Source organism: Acomys russatus, chromosome 9, assembly GCF_903995435.1.
Source record: "Acomys russatus chromosome 9, mAcoRus1.1, whole genome shotgun sequence".
Classification (NCBI taxonomy): Eukaryota; Metazoa; Chordata; class Mammalia; order Rodentia; family Muridae; genus Acomys; species Acomys russatus.
Genome location: NC_067145.1, coordinates 53,359,439 through 53,379,270, shown reverse-complemented (window position 1 = coordinate 53,379,270; position 19,832 = coordinate 53,359,439). Strand labels below are relative to the sequence as shown.

The window sequence follows — 19,832 nt, the reverse complement described above, 5'->3', positions numbered from 1 at the left end:
ATACAATTCATATTGGAGGAAATGCTGTATACTTTGGACTTTTGGGGTGTCTCCATATTTGAGAGATGTTTCTTAGTGGTTCTCTCTCTCTCTCTCTCTCTCTCTCTCTCTCTCTCTCTCTCTCTCTCTCTCTCTCTCTCTCTCTCACACACACACACACACACACACACATGCCCTTCAAACATACTGAGTTTACAGGGTTTTTTTTTTGTGTGTAGGGGAGTTGTAACAGCAAGCATAGTCAGGTAGACATAATGGCATCCTGAGGTTAATCCCATAAGATTATAATGGAGCTGCAAAATTCCTATGGCCCAGTGAACTCTTAGGCCATCATAACATCAGTGTGGCCCATTACTCATGTGTCTGTGGTAATAGTGGTGTAAACAGACTTACAGTGCTGTGCTCTGCCTAGAAATACTACAGATATAATTATTTAGGTAGATAATACTTGTTGGTAAATGACCCTTACTGGTTTATCGGTTAAATTTTTTATTCTAGAATGTGTCCCTTCTACTTATGAAAAAAAGTTGACTGTAAGTCAGTTTGCTTTGTTATGCTGGCAGCACCCTCTTGTATGATGTGTTTACTGCACCTCTAGATTGCATCATTTTGTCTCGTGCTTGATTTAATTTCATGTTTTGTTTAGTATGGTCCTAGGAGCAATAGGCTGTTTCTATCCCCACCCCCGTGAGTGGGTGACTGTGTGTGTGTCCCATAGGTTGGGTGTGTAGTAGGCTATCCCATCTAGACCTGTGTAAGTAGACTAATATGATCATCAATCACACAGCCACGCAGGTGTCACACTCCTAAACAACCAATGGCTCTGCACCCCTCTCTGCTCTTCTCAGCTTCAGGAGCCTAGTAGGACTAAAGGCCATGGAACGATGGAGAACAGCACTGAGATTCCAGGCGTAGATAGATGGTTTGTTTTCTAACCTCCTTGGGGGGGGGTCCCCCAACGGGCTCGAAGGCAGAGCCTCTGGCCAGTCAGAACCAAAAAGGGAGGTGCTGGGGTAAGATTCTTTTTCTGAAAGCAGATACACACCTCCTTCCCTCTCAAATTGGAACAGTCCTGGGAAAATGGGACAGGTGTCCCCAATCAAGAGACCAGGCTGTTTACTCAACTGAGCAGAGCAACCCTAAGGGAGAGGAAGTCTTGCTACAAAGAAAACTTAAAATTTCTGATCAAGAGGTAGTCCCCGCTAGTTAGAGACCGTAGGACCAAGGAACCCCTGCCTGCTGTCCTTTAACAGGACCTAGAACTGGGAGATGGAGGGGTGGGGGTGGAGCGAAGGCAGGTGAGAGTTCACTCTGGAGATCAGAGGACTGAGAGCATTCTTTATTTCTCTGCCCCTACCACCAACTAAATGAGCCATCAGTGGGGTATTCTGGTGGGGGAAGGCGCTAAGCAAGGAAAGGCACCTGGCGTTACCTTTCCATAGAATCGCTAGGTTTTGGCCACGGCCTCAGAGCATCAGAAGCAAAGAGAGAAAGAGCATATCAGAAGGGTTCAAACCCTAGTTAGTCCGATCACTCCAGTCCCTTGCCACGCCAGCCATGGTGTCTCGCACCCACCCATCATTTGGCGACCAAATAACCCCAAGAGTTTTGCTCCCAAAGGGACCACCAGGCAGGACTGGCCCTCCCTGGGTATGCCTGTCCGGTACACTCTGAGGCTCTTTTTAGCGGTTCCGAAATTGACATGAGGCCGATTTTGGTGCAATGCGAATCAGCTCCAGCAGCCGAATCGGGAGGAGACGTCAAGCTCCCAGAGCGCCAGCTGGGGCAAAGCTGGGGCCAGGAGTCAACGCCTGCCCGCCCGGCGGTGGCTACATCCAGGCCGCCGCCCATTGCCTTGACAACCAGCCCCCACCCACCCTCCGGCACAGCAAGCTTGGGCCACCAGCTCTTGGGTGTGTGAAAGCGCCCCGCCCTGGGCGCCCCGAATCTGTGAGCCTTGCATACCCGCCTTGCCGGGATCTTCCGGGCGCCAAACAGAGGCGCCCCCTCCTGCCCAAAAGAGGGAAAGCCCGGGCGCCCCAGCCTTGACTTCATAATAAAGCTCCCCAAAAGACTAGGGCTCCCCCGCGCGTTCCAACGCCTGGCACCTGCCGGGTTCCCCCACCCGTCCTCTCTAGGAGACCCAGGGTGCGCGGATAGCGCAGGAGCGTTCGCGGCCCTGTGGTCAAGCGCAGAACCCGGACGCCCAGGGCAGGGTGCTCCTGGGGAGGAGGGGAGAGCGGGACATCCCCGAAGGCCGCCTCGCGGGAGGCGGGGAGGCTGCCGGGTGCACTAGGAGGGCGGGGAGCCCGCGGGAGGAGGCGGGCTGGGGGAGTGGGGCGGGCGGCGGGGAGGGAGCAGGAGCCAGGCAAGAAAGTAGCAGAAAGTGAGGCTGGCAGGCGGCAGCAGAGGCAGGAAGTCTGTGCCGGAGAGCAGTAGAAATTAGAGCCAGGGAGGGACCGCGGCGGCGGCAGCCAAGGCGAAAGAGGAAACTGCCGAAGAGGAAGCTCTGCGGCAGCCCGAGCCTCCCTGAGATCCGCAATCTCCAGCTCTGCATCCCCGCGCCTCGCATCCCCTTGCGCCCGCGCCCCGCTGCCGGCGCCCCCTCCCCAGCGCACCCCCGGCCGCCTCACAGCACTAGTCTGCCATGGCCCGGGAGAACGGCGAAAGCAGCTCTTCCTGGAAAAAGCAAGCGGAAGACATCAAGAAGATCTTTGAGTTCAAGGAGACCCTCGGAACGTAAGTGGGTGTTGGGGACCAGAGGGTGGAAGTGGCTTCAGTGGCTGCAGCTGCAGCGGCGGCTCCCGCTGCTACAGCCGCCGCCACCGCCGCGGTAGAAACTGCCTGGGCGCTGTGTCCTCATTGTCCCATGGTCTGCTGTTGCGGAGACCCTCCGCGAGTCCACCGCGTGGGTCTGCGCCCACGGGTGACACCTCCGCTGGGCGGGGGAGGGGAGCGCTGGGCGCGCAGAAAACAGCCCACGCGGGCGGACGACTTTCCATTTCCCTTGCCACCACCGCCCTCCACCGATTTTCTCCCCACGCGTGACTGTGGGCTGAGCATGGTGGATCTTGCTGATCGCTGGCTGTGTGCACTTACTCATTGTGTGTATGGGCGCACTGGGTCGACGAAAGTAGTCACGAGGAAATTAAGCTTTTGGTCCCGTCCTTACATCATATATTCCTATGGAATTGACATATGCACGTACTAGGTGTAGGCAAGACTTTGGATGGCCGCAGAATGATGGGCGGGAAGAATTTCGCAGGAGTCAAAGTGACATGTGGGCAGAGCCTCATCGGAGTGTACATTTCACGGAGGGTCAGCGGCACGCGCTGGGAGGCATGTCCGGGTGGGAGGAGGGTTAGAGAGTCTTTAGGGGCGGTTGTCTCCGGGGCTCCTGCTTGATGGTTACATCTTAAGAAAGCAGAAACCAGCAAAAGTGTATGTCATCAGTGCTCTGAACATGTGCCACTCAGTACAGCTGCAGTTCCCTTCCTGCGCATGAGTTGGTTTTGTTTTGTTTTGAAGCGCCTCAGATAGGTACAGGGGCTGTGAAAGAATTCAGCGCTGCTGTGAATGAGTCTGAAGTTCGAGTTATTTTCCTCCCCCTACTTGGTCAGTTTCTGTTTGTTTGTTTGTTTTTTAAAATCGGTATCTGTTCGTGTAGTTACAGTCACACACGTGCTGCAGGAAATGAGCGTTTTGCTGGGGGCTTAAGGCGTTGTTGACAACAGGGAGGGAAAGACGGAGGTGTTTCCCGGGGGCGTATCTGTGTTGCCTGAGTGCTGTTCTTTCAACCTTATTTCTGCACTTGCTTTGCTTTTCCAGGACCCCATTTTCAGACCTGCTGTAAGCTCAGAGCCCCACAGCTAAATATTGCCAATTAGTTCCTTTCACCCCTCCCCCACTCCCACCTGCAGTGGGTCCTCCCCCAGAGAGAAGTTGTAGGGTGGCATTCACAGCTGTGCTTCCAGATTCTCGGGACAGACCTGTGCAGTGTGCTGAGCTTCAGAACAGGGTCACCCTGCTGCGGCTCCTGGGCACCAGGGAAGGCATCTCTATACACCTACTTGCTATCTTTGTGGAAATAAAGTAAGAGGGCTCTTAGCTTTTCAAGCAGAGAAGGTTCTGGGTTAAGAGGTTACCTCTGGTCCAAACTTTTAAAATTTCTCATTGAGGATTGAGGTTGTGACTCTGAGATGCACAAGTTAACAGGAAACCAGACATGGACCTTTTGCTTGTCAGTCAGGGACCTGGCATATGGCTGCAGATGCGGAGACTGGAGGTTGAGGAACAGCCAGCTTCATGTGTGAACCTCTTAAGTGTTTTTACCTGCCCGAGGAACCAACCCCCTTGCCTGCAGCCTTCAGGCAGGTAGACACAATCTCCCTTCACCTAGTCTCCTCACTGGCATAACCCCAGCACCTGTACCTCTGCAGTGGTCAGGCTGCTGAGCTCAGGGAACTGGCTGTGAGCAGATTGTGCTGTGTAACGTGCTGTTTGGGTTGACTGGAGTGGCTTCCATGTCTGCCAAGGATGGAGCCTCGCTTTCATGCTGACCTGAGCGCAGGCAAAATAGCTTCATGGACTTGAGCTGTGTACATGAGCTGTTTCTCTCTTAGGGCCTCTTCTGTCTGGAAAGAATTCCTTGCAAAGAAACCCCCTGGTGTAATGCTGACAGGGTACCCAAAATGGTACTAGAAATGCAATGATCAGGCTTAAAAAAAAAAAATGACATAATAGTATTGACAATTGTGGTAACATTCTTGTTTTGTTTTTTGTTTTTTTCCAAGACAGGGTTTCTCTGTGTGGCCTTGGCTGTCCTGGACTGGCTTTGTAGACCAGGCTGGTCTCAAACTCACAGCAAGCCACCTGCCTTTACTTCCCTGAGTTATGGTGACATTCTTAAAGGCATATAAAGCGGTAGGCATTTTTTCCTGAGTTCCTCATGTGTATTAATCATTTAATCCACACATTAAATTTATGACATAGTCATTTAGTGCTACCCGTAGTTTTTGGATGAGGAAATTGAGGCAACAGAGAGCCCATGAGCTCACGAGCTAGCTACTAACTGATGGAGATAATATTCAGAGCCTGTAGGAGAGGTGTGCGCGCGCATGCGTGTTCGAGTGCACGTGGAGGCCAGAGGCCATCACCGGCTCTCTCCCTCCTTTGCTCTCTACCTTACTCTGTGAAGCAGGCTCTCACACTGAACCTACCCTGGAGCTTCTCCATGTGCCCAGAGTGGCTGGGCAGTGAGCTTCAGGGACCCAAGTGTGCTGGGATTATGCATGAGGGCTGCCATGCCCAGCTTTTATGTGGCCGATGGGAACGGAAAGTCAGGTCCTCATGCTTGCGTGGCCGACTGAGACATCTTTCCAGGCCCCGAGCGCCTCTCCATGATCCTCAATGCTGTTCAGCTGCTTTATAGTCTAAAACTGGTCATTTAACCCAGGAGTTAAGGGATGTAGGTGAGTGGAGGGTGCTTGCCTCCTGTGACAGGCCTGGGTTACATCCCAGGACTACAAATAATTTAAAGAAGGGTTTTAGTATATGGAGAGCCAAGTTTAATAAGAATATACACAGGCACTATTATGAATAACATGTTCTCTAGATATGCAAGGGTTTCAAAGCTCTTGAATTATCACCATTGATTGTACCATCTCCCTGAATTTACTGGAAGTGGTCCCAAGTCAAGGATGCTTGGCTCACCCTGGGCCCAGTCTAGTGACCTTGGCCTGAGTCTGACTGTAGAAGTTACCTCCTGTTCCTTCAGTGTGGGTTTTAAATCTCAACTCTTCTCTTATTTATAATGAAATTGAGGAGGAACCAGAGGTGTCGATAATAATAACTGGACTCTGTACCGTCACATCTGTGTAGCTCCAGTCACACGTTCCCCATGCCTTCACCAAACATCTTCAAGGTTCTAAGGCAAAAAAGCTCTACCAGAAACAGGTGCTTTTGAAATAAAACGTCATTGTATAAAAAACAAAACAAAACAAAACAAAAAACCAAAGGAACAGACACAAACTCTCAGGAGGATTCAGTTGCCAGGCTTTGTAACCTTGTGTTTGGCAGTCTTAGCCAGTATCTGTCCTTATAGGCTAGAATTTTACCATTACAAGAAGAGGGTCAAGCCATTTTGTCAGTGTGCTTAGAGGGACCTTCCTGAATAGAGGCCCAGTGAGAGATGGCTGGATCTGGAGGATTAAAGGGGAAACTGAGAGAGGGGAAAGGGGCTCCTGGCACCTTTAGGTCAGGCCCTAGGACACTCTTTCAACCTCTGTGCTTCACTTTAGTATAGTCTGCAGAGGGGGATCCCAGAACCTAACCATATCTCCGAATGAGGTGCTGAGGCTTAATTACTGTTTATTAATCAACAACATGTTTTCAGATCCTTGGCACACAGTGAGAGCAAACAAATGTTGTGTAACAGCAAATTAGAAATGGTAAACATTTCTGTTGCTGCATTTGCTAGGCTGTTTAGAGGCATCTCTGCTGGAGGTGTGTGTGTGTGTGTGTGTGTGTGTGTGTACAGATGCATGTGTTTGTGCACATAACATATAGGTGTGTAGGCTAGGGAACAGTCTTGGCTGTTTTTCCTCAGGCCTCAACTTTTTTTTTTTTTTAGAGGCAGGGTCTTCCATTGGCCTGGAACTCACTAAGTAGGCTAGGCTGGCTGAGCAGCAAGCCCTAGAGACCAGCAGGTGGCCTGCCTCTACCTCTCCAGCTGGCTTGCAAAAGTGCGTGCTACCATGCCTCCTAGCGTTTTATTTTTATTATTTAAATTTTTTTAAAAAGAATGTGGGTTCTGGGAATTGAACTCAGGTACTCATATTTGTAAGGCAAACACTTTACTGACTGAGCCATCCCCCCTGCCACAGAGATCTCCTTTAGCACCTTCTAAAAACGCAGAAATTTCACATCTACTACTCAGAGAAGGATATGAGAGGTTTTCAGACACCCTGACAACCTGATGATATTTTGTGGTTCACTTGTGTCCGGGAGGCGTTTCTAATTGTTGTCCCTCAGGGTTCACCCTGTGTGACTAGGTGGACCTCATTCCTATTTGAAGATGTGTGTGTGTGTGTGTACACGTATGTGTGTGTTTACATGCAGGTGAGTCAGAGTAAGCACATGTGTTTGCACATTCATGGAGGCTAGAGGTCAACCTCGGACGCTGGTTTTTGAGACAGGACTTTTTATTGGCCTGGGGTTAATTAGCTAGGTTAGCTGGCCAGGGAGCCTAGACATTTATTTGCCCATCTCTACCTCCCCAGCGCTGGGGTTACAAGCACCATAGTGCCCAGCTTTCCCGTGGGTGCTAGGGGTCAAACTCAGAGCTCTGCCAGCCTCTGCCTCCCCTGGAATTAAAGGTGTGAACCACCATGCTCAGCTGTGGAGGGACATTTTTGTGACCATTCAACCAGTAGATGAAACAGCACAGGCCAGCCCCTTATCCCGAATAGAGGGCATGACAATGGGTCTGTTTCATTAACGAAGTGCACATTGGCTGCTTCAGGGGAGAATAAATGAATATTTCTGTGGGGCAGGAGCCATCATTCCCACCTGCCTCATCCTTATGATGCTGAGATGGCTCAATAACACCCATTGAGGACAAAAGTGATTGACTTGTCAGAACCGCTAGATAGGAAAGAGATTACCTTTTCTTTTGGTGGAGGGTGTATAGAGAATTCAAAGCCACTTGGTGTTTGCATATATGCACTGCTGCTTAAGGGATCTTACTGATCTCAGGGTCAGTCAGACGTTTAGCATCTGTGAAGAACACTGGAAAGATTAGAGAGAGAGAGAGAAAGAGGCTTGAGAAGCCTGGGGTCTCTCTGGGAGGCTAGCCCAGCTGCAGCGTCTGCTCTTAGTTTGGATTTCTCAGTCTTGTTTGGAGGTGTGATAAAAATTTAGTTTATGCAGGTATAAGTGAGTATATACCATTTGATTCTTTCTGCTTCTGGGTTAACTCACTCATTATGATCATTTCTAGTTCAATCCATTTATCCACAAATTTCGGGAATTCCTTGTTTTTAATAGCTGAGTAGTATTCCATAGTGTATATGTACCACAGTTTCTTTATCCACTCTTCTACTGAGGGACACTTAGGCTGTTTCCATGTTCTGGCTATTATGAATAAGGCTGCTATGAACATGGTTGAGCAAATTTTCTTGTTGTGTGCTGGAGCATCTTCTGGGTATATTCCCAAGGGGCATGTCCCACGAAAGCCTTCACTTACCAGGAAACTGGGACAGAGGGGAGGGCATCCTATTGGGACTCTAAATGAGAGACGCATGGGAGAATAGCAAAATAAAAGGATCCAGAGGGTCCTAGAAATCTACAAGTAGAACAATATGATAGGCAGATTTGGGCCCAGGGGTCCAGCTCAAACTAAGGCACCAGCCAAGGACAATACAGGAGGTAAACTTTAAACCCCTTCCCAGATCTAGCCAATGGTCAGAATATTCTCCACAGTTGAGTGGAGAGTGTGATATGACTTTCTCATGTATTCTGGTGCCTCACATTTGACCATGTCCCCTGGAGGGGGAGACCTGGTGGCACTCAGAGGAAGGACAGCAGGTTGCCAAGAAGAGACTTGATACCCTATGAGAATATACAGGGGGAGGTAATTCCCCTCAGGAACAGTCATAGAGGAAGGGAATAATGGGAAAATGGGGGGGGGGGGAGGAATGGGAGGATACAAGGGATGGGATAAACATTGAGATGTAACAAGAATAAATTAATAAAAAAGAAAAAAGAAAAAAAAAAAGAAAAAAAATTTAGTTTATGCACCTGAGGTTATCTTTGGAGTGCCCACTATGTTCTACGTAAATTGAAAAGAGACAAAAACGCTGGGCGTGGTGATGCTCGCCTTTAATCCTAGCACTCAGGAGGCAGAGGCAGGAGGATCTCTGTGAGTCTGAGGCCAGCCTGGTCTACAGAGTCCAGGACAGCCAGGGCTAACACAGAGAAACCCGGTCTCGAAAAGAGACAAAGAAGTAAAGCTGTGATGGTTCCAGTCCAGCTAAGTCTGAGAGAGGTCAGAGGGGAAGTGGAAAGACAGAACTAAAGAAGAGACTTGTGCCCTTGCTCCAGGGAGCACTTGGAGGGCCTTGATCAGGGGAGGGATTCTTGTGTTTGCTGTGATGATTACTGTCAGGCTGGAGAGCAAAGGTTAGGAAGTGCCTACTGTGTGCCAGGTGAGTGGAAACAGGTTGCAGAATAGGTGCAGAGGGCCACTCACTCTGGTGTTCTTATGCAAGAGCTTAGTGGGATCTGGGAAGTGGAATTCTGGGCCAGAGGTTCTTCCCAGAGGGTCTACTGAGACTGGGTCTCAAGTGTCACTTTGTGATTTAAGCCTGTCATGCGCAGTAATTACGGTTAGCTGGTGTCACCAGACAGCACTCTCAGGGGAGGACTGTAGGGGTTAACTTGTTGAGCTTTCCTTTGGCTGGGTCTCCATAAATCCCTGTAATCTTTCCTTTCCCCAGATAAATCTCCTTAAATCCCCTGCCATCTCTCTCCTCCCTCTTTCCTTCCTCTCCCCTCTCCAAGGGCTTAGCTGGTAAATCAGTAGGGAATTGTCATATTATTGGTCAGCTTGCTGGAGGATGGCAGGCTCCTGGACCTCGCGCCTGGGATCTCACAGCATCTCCAATTTCACAGGGACCAGCAGAGACTCCAAAGGCCATTGGATTCACATTCTTTTAATTAGTGAAGGAATTTCTAATAGATGGCCAACACAAGCCTGGTGCCATAATCATCTGACCAGTTTTTTTTTCCCCTTGACTCGATATGGCCAATTCAGTGCTTATGTAGTTAAAACAGGAGCACATGTGGGCGCTGGGATAGATGCCAACCTTATTTTTTTTCCCCCTCAGTCCACGCTGGTTATGCCCTTTTGGCTTTCTGTGGTGCTGGGGAACACATTTCTTTTGGCTGCCTTATGATTATTAGATCCGATCGAGTTTTACAAGAAGGCTTATTATACAGTGTCTATATGATATATACACAGTTCATCATTCAGGCTCTAATCGCACCAAGAATAACCTCCCGATGCATGCCACAGTACGCTAAGTTTATTCTGTGGCAGGCTGCGCTGGTTCCGTGACTTCAGCTATCAGCTCTGTGCCATGATGTTGTGTTTCTCCAGGACTAAAAAACAAAAACAAAACAACAACAACAACAACAACAACAACAACAACAACAACAAAACAAAGGGAGTTTTTGCCACACACTTGTGTGTGTGTGTGTGTGTGTGTGTGTGTGTGTAGGCCGGAGGTCAAGCTAAGATGTAGTTCCTCAGGTGTCGTCTGCCTACCTAGTTTAAGAGACAGAGCTTCTCACTGGTTTAGAACTTACAGCACCAGGATTACAAGTGCGCACTACTATACCTGGCTTTTTAATGTGGGTTCTGGGAATCCAACTCAGGTCTAACACTTGACCAGCTGAGCTGTCTCTGGAGCCCTTACAGATCCTGTTCTTGGTGGACACTCGATCTTGGGGGCACAAAGTACTAAAGGTAGTTTATCTGCTGAACCTAGGAAGGGGAGGCAATAGAAGCGGAATATAACGTTCACATCAGCACAGCTGTTGGTAGCTCTGAGATACCAGGTTTCCTCTGTTTTTCTGTGTCAAGGTGGAGATAGAAGTTACCACCTCCTGGATTGCTGTAGGGGTTCAATGACATCTGGGTGGTGCCTGGCACAGAATTGGGAATGAATTAACAAGAGCTGTCACCAAACTGGAACTGCTTTGAGCAGCCGTGGCTGACTACCATCCTAGCTTATTTGATGATTTCTAGGCCAGGGAGGGACCCTGTCCCAAAAACAAGGTGGATAGTACCTAAGGAGTAACACTTGAGGTTGTCTTTTGGCCTCAACACACATGGTCATGCATGTTTACATCCACCCACATACTAGGTATACATCTGCAGGCATGCACTGTATCTTAGTTCCTTTTCCTGCTGATGTGAAAAAAAAAATATCCCGACAAAAGCAATTCAAAGGAGAAAGGGTTCATTTCACCCTTCAGTGGTACAGTCAGCGATGGCAGAGAAGTCAAAAGATCAGGCACTTGAAGCAGCTGGTTACAATCACACCCAACAGCAGGACGCAGAGAACGGTAAATGCGTGCATTCCTCCTCTCCATTTATGACGTCTAGGAATTGGTGCCACTCACAGTAGGCAGGTCTTCCCACCCCTGTTAATGTAGTCAAGATAATCCCCCAGAGGCAAGGCGATTCTAGATTCTGTCAAGTTGGCAGTTAGCACTGATGTCACACACAGACACAAATAGACTCTCTGGCACCGTTAGGGATGGGACCCAGGACCTTGCACACGGTAGGCAAGTAGTAAGTGCTCTGCTGATGAGCTAGTCCCCAGGCCATTGTATAGTTTAAAATATCAATGTATTGCATTTATTTTAGTGTGTTTGGGAATGGCACAGTGCACATGTATACACTGCAGAAGCACAGGGAAAACTTTGTTATAATCTGTCTTTGTTGGGGCTTTCAAATGGGAAGCAGGAGACAATCTCAAATGCTCTAAATTTCTTAGGTCATAGGCTCTAAGTATAACGCTTTGGAGTGAGGTTCCACATTGGCCATGGCCTCTCTGTCCCTGGTGTTTCTCACACCAATGGATCATCCTGTTGAAGTCATTTTTATAAAACAGTGTTTGTTTCTCTCAGCTTATTTCTTAACTTGGTTATCACACAAATAATCGAGACTCTTTTATAATACCAGGTTCCACAACACAATTTTGAGCAGTTTAAGTCTATTTTTAACCCTCTGTGCTATTTTGTCTTACTTTCAGGAAACATCCCAGCAATACTTGCACTTTGTAGCTTTCCTTGGCTCTAGCTCTTTCCTCCCAATCTTCCTTGGGCCTCTACCCATGGCTGAATCCCCTGGCTGAATCCCCTGCTTCCTCTTTTAACTCCTCTTTCCCTGGCTGGAAGGAAGTCCAGCTTTATTCTCTCTCCTGCTCATCGATTAGCTGTAAGTTGCTTTATTGACATATTAGGGGGACAATTGGGGAGCAGAGTTTACAGAACATTTAGACAGTAAATTCTCAGAGCAAAGCTTGCAACCAGACATCATTTAAACTATACAATAACCGTATGCCTACACCATCTCACTCCACACACATCAGCTGCGTGTCACACACGTTCATTCTAATAGCAACTCATCATGTTTTGTAGGCCTCTGTTTGTGGTCAACGATCTGCTGGGAACTTGATTGTTCATGCTCTGCCTGTTGAGGGGTGTTTCTCTGTCTTTCATGAGTACAACTTGGATCATCGAAACCAGTTTTGCACTAAGTTGGATTTGGTATTATAGATGGAATCCTGAAAGCATCATATTAAATAAAACCTTGGGCAGCCCCTGAAAGTGGATGTTATTGGTTAATGAGTCCCTTGTTATAGGCCTCATCAATGGGTAAAAAGCACCAAGGACCATGATTCTTATATGTGATTGCCAAAATGAGGCTGTTCTCAAGTTAGAGAAGGGATGCTTTAAGATTTCGTTTTAAGCTTTCATGGTTGTTTTCTGAGGCATATTTACTCTAGGAAGTGAAAATTTACATGGTAATTACAGTCCTGCTCAGGCCTAGAGAGAGCCCCGGAGTCCATGAGATGAACACAACAGACTTGGTGGTTAGTGAAGATGAAAAAAATGTTGACTTTCTGTGGCCCTTTTTACAAGTAGGATGTAATGACAAGACTTCACATTTGTATCCTACTACTTTTTGTTTCAACAACTGTGGTTTAAATATGTAGCATAAAACTTAACCATTGTAGCCATTTCTAACTCTATCGTTCACTCTAGAACATTCTTGTTGGCCAACCACCACCACCATCCATCTATAGATTTTTTTTTTACTATTCCCTAACTGTACCTCTGTACTCATTAACTAATAATTTTCTCTTTCCCTTCCCCAGGCCCCTGGCAACCACCATGCCACAGTCTGTCTCTCTGGTTTTGACTTCTTTAAGATGCCTTACGTGAACGGACTCAAGGCCTTGTGTGTTAAAGCTTATTTAACCTAGAATGTCTTCACGTGTGTCTAAGCTGTAGACCAAACCATCACCCTTCTGTGGATACATGTGGCAGGACAGCACAGCATGTCGGAAACTGCTGGCTGGGAGGGAGCTCTGGTTTGGGTCTCGCTGAGACAGTGCCGCATGGGTCCACTTCCTTGCTACTCAGGGTTTAGGGACCTGAGCAAAATTCTCCTCGGACAAGTTCCAGGGGGACATAGAGGACAGGAACCTGAGCTTTCTTGCCAGCTCTGTCGGTTAGGAACAGAATCTTGACCGCACCCTCAGTGTGGTTTGATTATCTTGATATGCATGAATCATATGCTGATATTATAGACGTTTTATAAGCCCCAAATGAGGCAAGCCAGGTGTGAGGCAGAGTATACAATGAGGCCCATGTCACAAAAAAAGGCATTATTCTATTATAAAGATTATAGCTTTATAACAAACCAGCCTTTCCCAGGCACGTTAGCAGTATGCTCACCCTTAAAATTGTAGCTATCATCTTTTGGGCAGGGCTTCTGTAGAAACTGGTCATACAGTGACCTAGAATCTGCCTTCAAAATTTCTTAGTATATTCCACCTGGCCCTACTGAGGTATTTATTACTGTCAAACAACTGAGGTTGTTATTAATTATTTATTATTAACTATTATATTGTTTTCAGTCTTAGCTTTTAAGTGATTGACACCTTAAGAAAAGCTTTTAGAAGTCTGGCATGGTGGTGCAAGGATGTAATCCCAGCACTCAGGGAGGCAGAGGCAGGCAGATCTCTGTAAGTTTGAGCCCAGCATGGTCTACAAAGTGAGTCCAGGACAGACAAGGCTACACAGAGAAACCCTGTCTCGAAAAAGGCCATTAAAAAAAAGGAAAATCTTTTAGAAATAGTAAACAAAACAAAACAAAACAAAACAAAAAACCAAAAAACAAAACAACCCACAAATATCTAGTGAGAGGATTTGAAAAACATGAAAGGGTTTGTCTTTGCCCATTTTCTGTGGCTGTAACAGTAATCTGTAGACTAGGTAATTTATAAAGAAAAGAGGTTTACTTGGCTTACAGTTTTGGAGCTCCAAGAGCATGATTCATATATGTGCTTGGTATCTGGTGGGCTTTATTTGCAGGTAAGAGGCCTTCTAGAAAGTCTCTTTATCCCTTCTCTCTCTTTCTCCCTCTTCTCTCTCTCTCTCTCTCTCTCTCTCTCTCTCTCTCTCTCTCTCTCTCTCTCTCTCCACACACACACACACACACACACACACACACACACACACACACACACACACACACACACACTACGTACGTATGTACGTATGTACACAACACAATGGGCTCATGACACAGGGGACATCTAACAGTGACCATCACACAGTTACCCTCACTTAGTGTTTATCGCACTTTAGCTATTACATGTGTGTGTTTTAGAAAAATCACTATTGAAATCCTGGAGGACCCACTGCCATGCTCTTACCCAGTGCTGATGACTGTGGTTAGGCCATTGTGCTTAGGTTTGGTGCTGGCTCCAGATGTGATAGTGGCTGTCTTGGTTGAGCACCATGGATGAACGGCTGTGTGAGGCATATCAGTGTTTTGTGCTGGCTTGGTGGTTATGGCAATAGCATTCCTTGACTTACTGGTCACCTCTTCTGCCCTTATCACCACCTCTAAAGATGTCCCCAGGCTCAGCAGTGTGATGAAACCTGGTGCCAAGCTGAGATCCTGAGATCCTGCTTAGCAGGCTTGTTGAGAGCTAATAATACACATGAGAAAAAGGAGATAAACAATAGTCACATCCAAGGGTGGCTGACTGTCCCTGATAGGACAAGATGAGGGAATGTGGCTTCTCAGTTGCTCCATGACAGGTGACACAAAATAAATACCATTTCACACACAGCCCTTTCTTCTAACAATGTGCAAATACCTCAGACCTTTAGCTATAGTTCCTCCACCCGTTCCCCCCCCTTGAGGTGTGATTTCATGTAGCCCAGGGTGGCCCCAAATTTGCTATGTAGCCACAGATAACTCTCAACTTCCGCTGATCTTCCTGTATCTGCCTTCCAAGTGCTGGGATTGTGTGCATGGACCACAGTTGATTGATGTGGTATTGAAGATTGAAGGCAGGATCTATGTCCCCGCCCTCTCTAGTTTGGATCTTAGATGTCTACTAATCACCTCTGCATTAAAGGCTTGTTTTTTGTTTGTTTGTTTGGTTTTTGTTTGTTTTTAATCTTGATACTGTTGGAATGTGGTGGAACTTTCAAAAGCTGGGTGAGAGGTCTTTGGGAGTGACGGTGGGACTCCAGGTCTTTGGGAGTGATGGTGGGACTCCAGGTCTTTGGGAGTGATGGTGGGACTCCAGGTCTTTGGGAGTGATGGTGGGACTCCAGGTCTTTGGGAGTGATGGTGGGACTCCAGGTCTTTGGGAGTGATGGTGGGACTCCAGGCTCTGCATCTCTTTCTCTCTTGGCTTTAGCCACCAGGTAAGCATCTGTTCCCCCTCTCCCATCTGCTCCACCGTGATTTGTGGTTTTATAACAGGTCCAAAAGCAATGGGGCTATCAACCCTGCACCGAGCCCTACAAGACCCCCTTCTCTTGGTTTTTACTGTTTGTTACAGTGACAGAAAGCTGACTGATACATTCCCTTGAAAAGACTTTCAGTGTGGCTTGCAATTAGACGACAGTGTCTTTCTTACTGCATGGAGAGCAGGTAGGTGGCCCAGCAGTCTCCTGATGCAGCCTATAAAAACCAGGAGCTTTGAGATTGAGTGACCGCTTCAAGGTTCCATGTAGAAGCCTGACAATATCCAGGCCCATAGCTCTTTGGCTGAGGGTTTCTTGCCATGCCTTGTGGGTGTAGACAGTGGATGTTGGCAAGCACCTCACCGGGCCCCACCTCCAGTGCAGCCATGGTTCCTAGAGGGCATGCTGTGTTGTGGGCTTCACATGCCCTAGTCATTGTTTTCACATGCCTGTGGCCTTGGGATTCACTCTGCAGGTGTGACCACCCTGAGGGTGTGATGGGCTGCTGAGAAAAGCAGAGCGGAGCAGTTAGTGCTTTGTTCCCTCTGCCTGCTTTCCTCCCACTGTGCTGTGTTGTGGATCAGAGGCCATGTGTGCCCAAATCAACGAGGCAGTCAGAGCTGAGGGCAGGGCATATTGGGTCTTCGAGCCCCCATGCTGAGGTGGGTACTTGTATCCCCATGTCCCCAGGGAGCAGGTCTTACCCACAGACAGAACCTAGCTCAGAATGAATACCAGTATGCTTAGTAAATGCCTAAATGCTTGCTGGGAAAATGAGCGATGATCGGAAGAGAAGGAATATTGCCTTTGATTAGATTGATGACACACAAATTCCAGCTGTGCCACTTAGAGCTATGAGGCTTTGACTGTTTCTTTTAAGTTAATTTTAAGCTTTTTTGTCTTAATGTTTTTTTATTACATTTGTGTGTGTGCATGCATGCTCTCAAGTGCACGCTTGTCCATGCCACTGTGTGGAGGTCAGAGGACAACTTTCAGAAACTGGTTATTCCCTTGATATGGGTCACAGGGATCAGACTCAGGCTGTCATTTTTGGTAGCAGGCATTGGTACCCACTGAGCTGTTTTACTGTCCTCTACTCTCCTGCCTTGAGACAAGATCTTATGTCACTCAGGATGACCTTACATGCAATTTGTAGCTGAGAATGACCTTGAACTCTTGATCCTTCTCTATCTCCCTAAGACTGGATTAGAGACATGCACCTCTATGCCCAGCTTATGCAGTGCTGGGTATCAAACCAAAGTCTGAGCATGGGATGGCAGTTGGGGGTGTATCTTCCCCCTTCACTTAACCCAGTCTAGAACAATCTCTCACAGACATGGCCAGAGGTTTGTCTCTAGTTGACTCAACATCACATCAAGTTGACAAACAATGTTCCTCACCACAATAGCCTTTTAGAGATGATTGTAAAAGAGTTGGTTTTGTTGGAATGAGCTCAGAAAGATTGAGCTGGAGATATTGAAGTGTCACGAGGCGTTGGGCTGGCATTAAGGGGGTGGTCACGTGGATTGTGATAGGAAGAGGCCAGATAGTCATTGCGCAAGCATTCCACCACTCATTTACTCATCAGTTTTCAAGTGCCTCTGTGGTGAGGAATGCTGGGAGAATCTTTCGTGTTATCTCTGTGGCCTGTGATGGCTGTACTCTGTCATCATAATGAAGAAGCCACATGAAGAAGAATAGGTTGGGTCCCAATTGCGAATATCAGTCTAATGGCTCAGATACTTCTGGTGAAAGCAAGGCCACAGTGGCTCTTGGGTCCCTTCCCTTGAGTTCTATGGCTATGCACAGCATACTGTGGTCTTTGCCACCTATGTTTCTTCAAACTTAGATTCATACTAGAGAGGGTCAGTTGTTGTTGTGTGTGTGTTTGTGGGTGTGTGCTTACGCATATGTGTTGCACACATTTGCATGCGTGTAGAAGCCAAAGATAATTCTAGGTGTTGTTCTAGAAGCTGCCTATCTAGGTATTTGTTGTTGTTTGCTTGTTTTGGGGGTAGGGTCTCTTATTGGCTTAGAGCTTGCCAGAGAGTCTAGGCGTGGCTAGCCAGGGAGCCTCAGGAATGCTCCTGTCTCCACCTCCCCAGCAGGGAGGTTACAGTGTGTACCATCATGCCTTACTCACTCACTCTGTCTGTCTGTCTGTCTGTCTGTCTGTCTGTCTGTCTGTCTGTCTGTCTGTCTGTCTGCCTGTGTATTTTTGGGGACTGAACTCAGATCCTTTTGCTTGCAAGGGAATCACTTAGCTATCTCCTCAGCTCAACCAACCTGACTCTTTTCTTCTTTCCCTCCCTCCCTCCCTCTCTCCCTCCTTCCTTCCCTCCCTCCCCCCATTCCTGTAACTGAACCTAGGGCCTTCTACATTCTAGTCAGATGCTCTGACACTGAACTCTGTGTCCCCAGCAGTGGTTCTGTTCGTTTGTGCAATGTTTCTATGATGCTGCCCAAAGCCCTTTGCACTCAGAGCTACGTTCTTACACTCAGTGCTTCTGTATTTTCCCCAAACACCCAGAACACTGAGTAATATAGAGCTTGGTTTGCCTTCAAAAAATCCCAAGCAGTGCAAGTGCCTCTGTGGTCACCGAGGGAGCCTGCTTTCCTAAATGTTTTTGTTACTGATAAGCGCTCGAGAATGTTCTCTCGTATTTTCTTCCTCCAGATTTCTTCATTAAATCATCACTGTCTCCCACGTGTGGATTGCTCACCATTCAGATTAGCCAGAGGGACGTTTGAATCTGTGGGTTTCGTCTTGCTCCCTCACTAGGCTGCTTTCAGGCCTCTCGCCCTTGCAGAGGGAGAGGGTGCATTGTAGGAGAAATAAGCTTAGGATGCACATTAGGACTTCAGAACAGCTCTTAGCTCCACAGTATGGAAGGGTGGATGATTACAAGTGACTCCACCTTCTATTGATTGGGTAGCCAAGGCTGGCTGTGTCTGTGGTTACCCCACTGATGTCCTGTTGTTCTCTGGGTTAACACTCCCCCGCCACCCCCCATCTTTCCCAGTGTGGCTTCTTGCTCTCTTAAGATTCTCCCCAGAAGCAGTGTGTACTTGACTTTCTCTCTTTTTGTATATATGCAGGTGTGTGTGCAAATGTACATACATATATGTGTGTAGGTGTATTGTGGAGGCCAAAGGTCAACTTTGGGTGTAGTTCCTCAGGAACTGTCAACCCTGTTTGTTGAGGTAGTATCTCTTAGTGAGACCTGGGGCTTTGAGATCAGGCTAGGCTGGTTGGCCAGTGAACCTCAGAGTTCATCTGTCTCTGCCTCTCCAGTGCTTGGATGACAAGTGTGTGCCAATACACCCACCTTTTAAATGTTGGTTCTGGGAATCAAACAAGGTCCTCACCCTTGTGTGGCAAACAACTTTACTGATAGCTGTCTCTACAGCCCTGGTTCTCTCTCTGTGTCTCTTTGTCTCTGTCACTGTCTCTCTGTCTCTCTCTACCCCCTATAAACTGAGCCCTTTAACAATTTTATGATTGTATTTTTTTGCCTATTAGTATATAAAACCAAAAGATGATGCCTTGGTTTGCATTATTTTTCTCCAGAAGATATATCTATAGAATTGAAGCTAGAAAGAAAAACTTTTAGGCATTTATAATTAATACCTTCTGATTGCTTTTCCCCTTAAAAATTGACAAGTTCTTTGTCTCAATGTCCTAGATTCATTGACTTGGAGGTAAAAAAATTCTTGTCCTCAGTACCTTGGCTGGGCTTTCTGAGTAAAAAGAAACCCACAGTTCCCTCTTGCCAGCATCTGGTTTTTCTTGGTACTAAGTGATCTGTAAGGACTGGTGTAGTGGAAAGGTGTGTGGATGACATGATAAAAAGAAGCATGACTTCCAGTATTTGAGTGTCTGCTGGACAACATGCTTCCCTGGACACTTGACTTTGTGGAAGGTCATTTAATGAGCACATGTAGATTAAATCCTGATTGACAGATGAGGAGAACTGACTGGCCTCAAGTCTTGTGATGTGGTAAGTCCTCAAGCAAGATTTGAACTTAGTTCTGTCTAAAGAAATTTCTAGAAGGCTGTGTGCAGCTCACAGCAAACTGAGACAGGGGTAGGCATCTCCTTCAGGATGTGTCCTATGCATCCCACACTGGCTTGTTTTTGTAGGTTCCCTGGAGGGACCTTCCAGCGGCTCTGTGTAGAATCTTTGGTTTTGTTACTGTTCTCCTAGGCTTGCCCTGGAGCCCAGAGATGGAAGATGAGTTAATCTCAATCTGTAGGTACATGT

The 19,832-nt window shown here is 47.4% G+C and overlaps 1 protein-coding gene across 2 annotated transcripts in view; it reads left to right on the top strand.

Moving 5' to 3' along the window:
- Positions 1-2,352: 2,352 nt before the first annotated feature.
- The window catches only part of Camk1d (calcium/calmodulin dependent protein kinase ID), a 389,294-nt gene continuing 371,814 nt past the window's right edge, over positions 2,353-19,832 (top strand). Inside the window, exon 1 of one of the 2 annotated variants that reach the window (XM_051151349.1) lies at positions 2,353-2,739. In XM_051151349.1, the coding sequence (XP_051007306.1) occupies positions 2,648-2,739 (92 nt within the window). In that variant the 5' untranslated portion in view covers positions 2,353-2,647. The remainder of the gene's footprint in view (positions 2,740-19,832) is intronic. The other variant, XM_051151348.1, reaches the window with a different exon arrangement.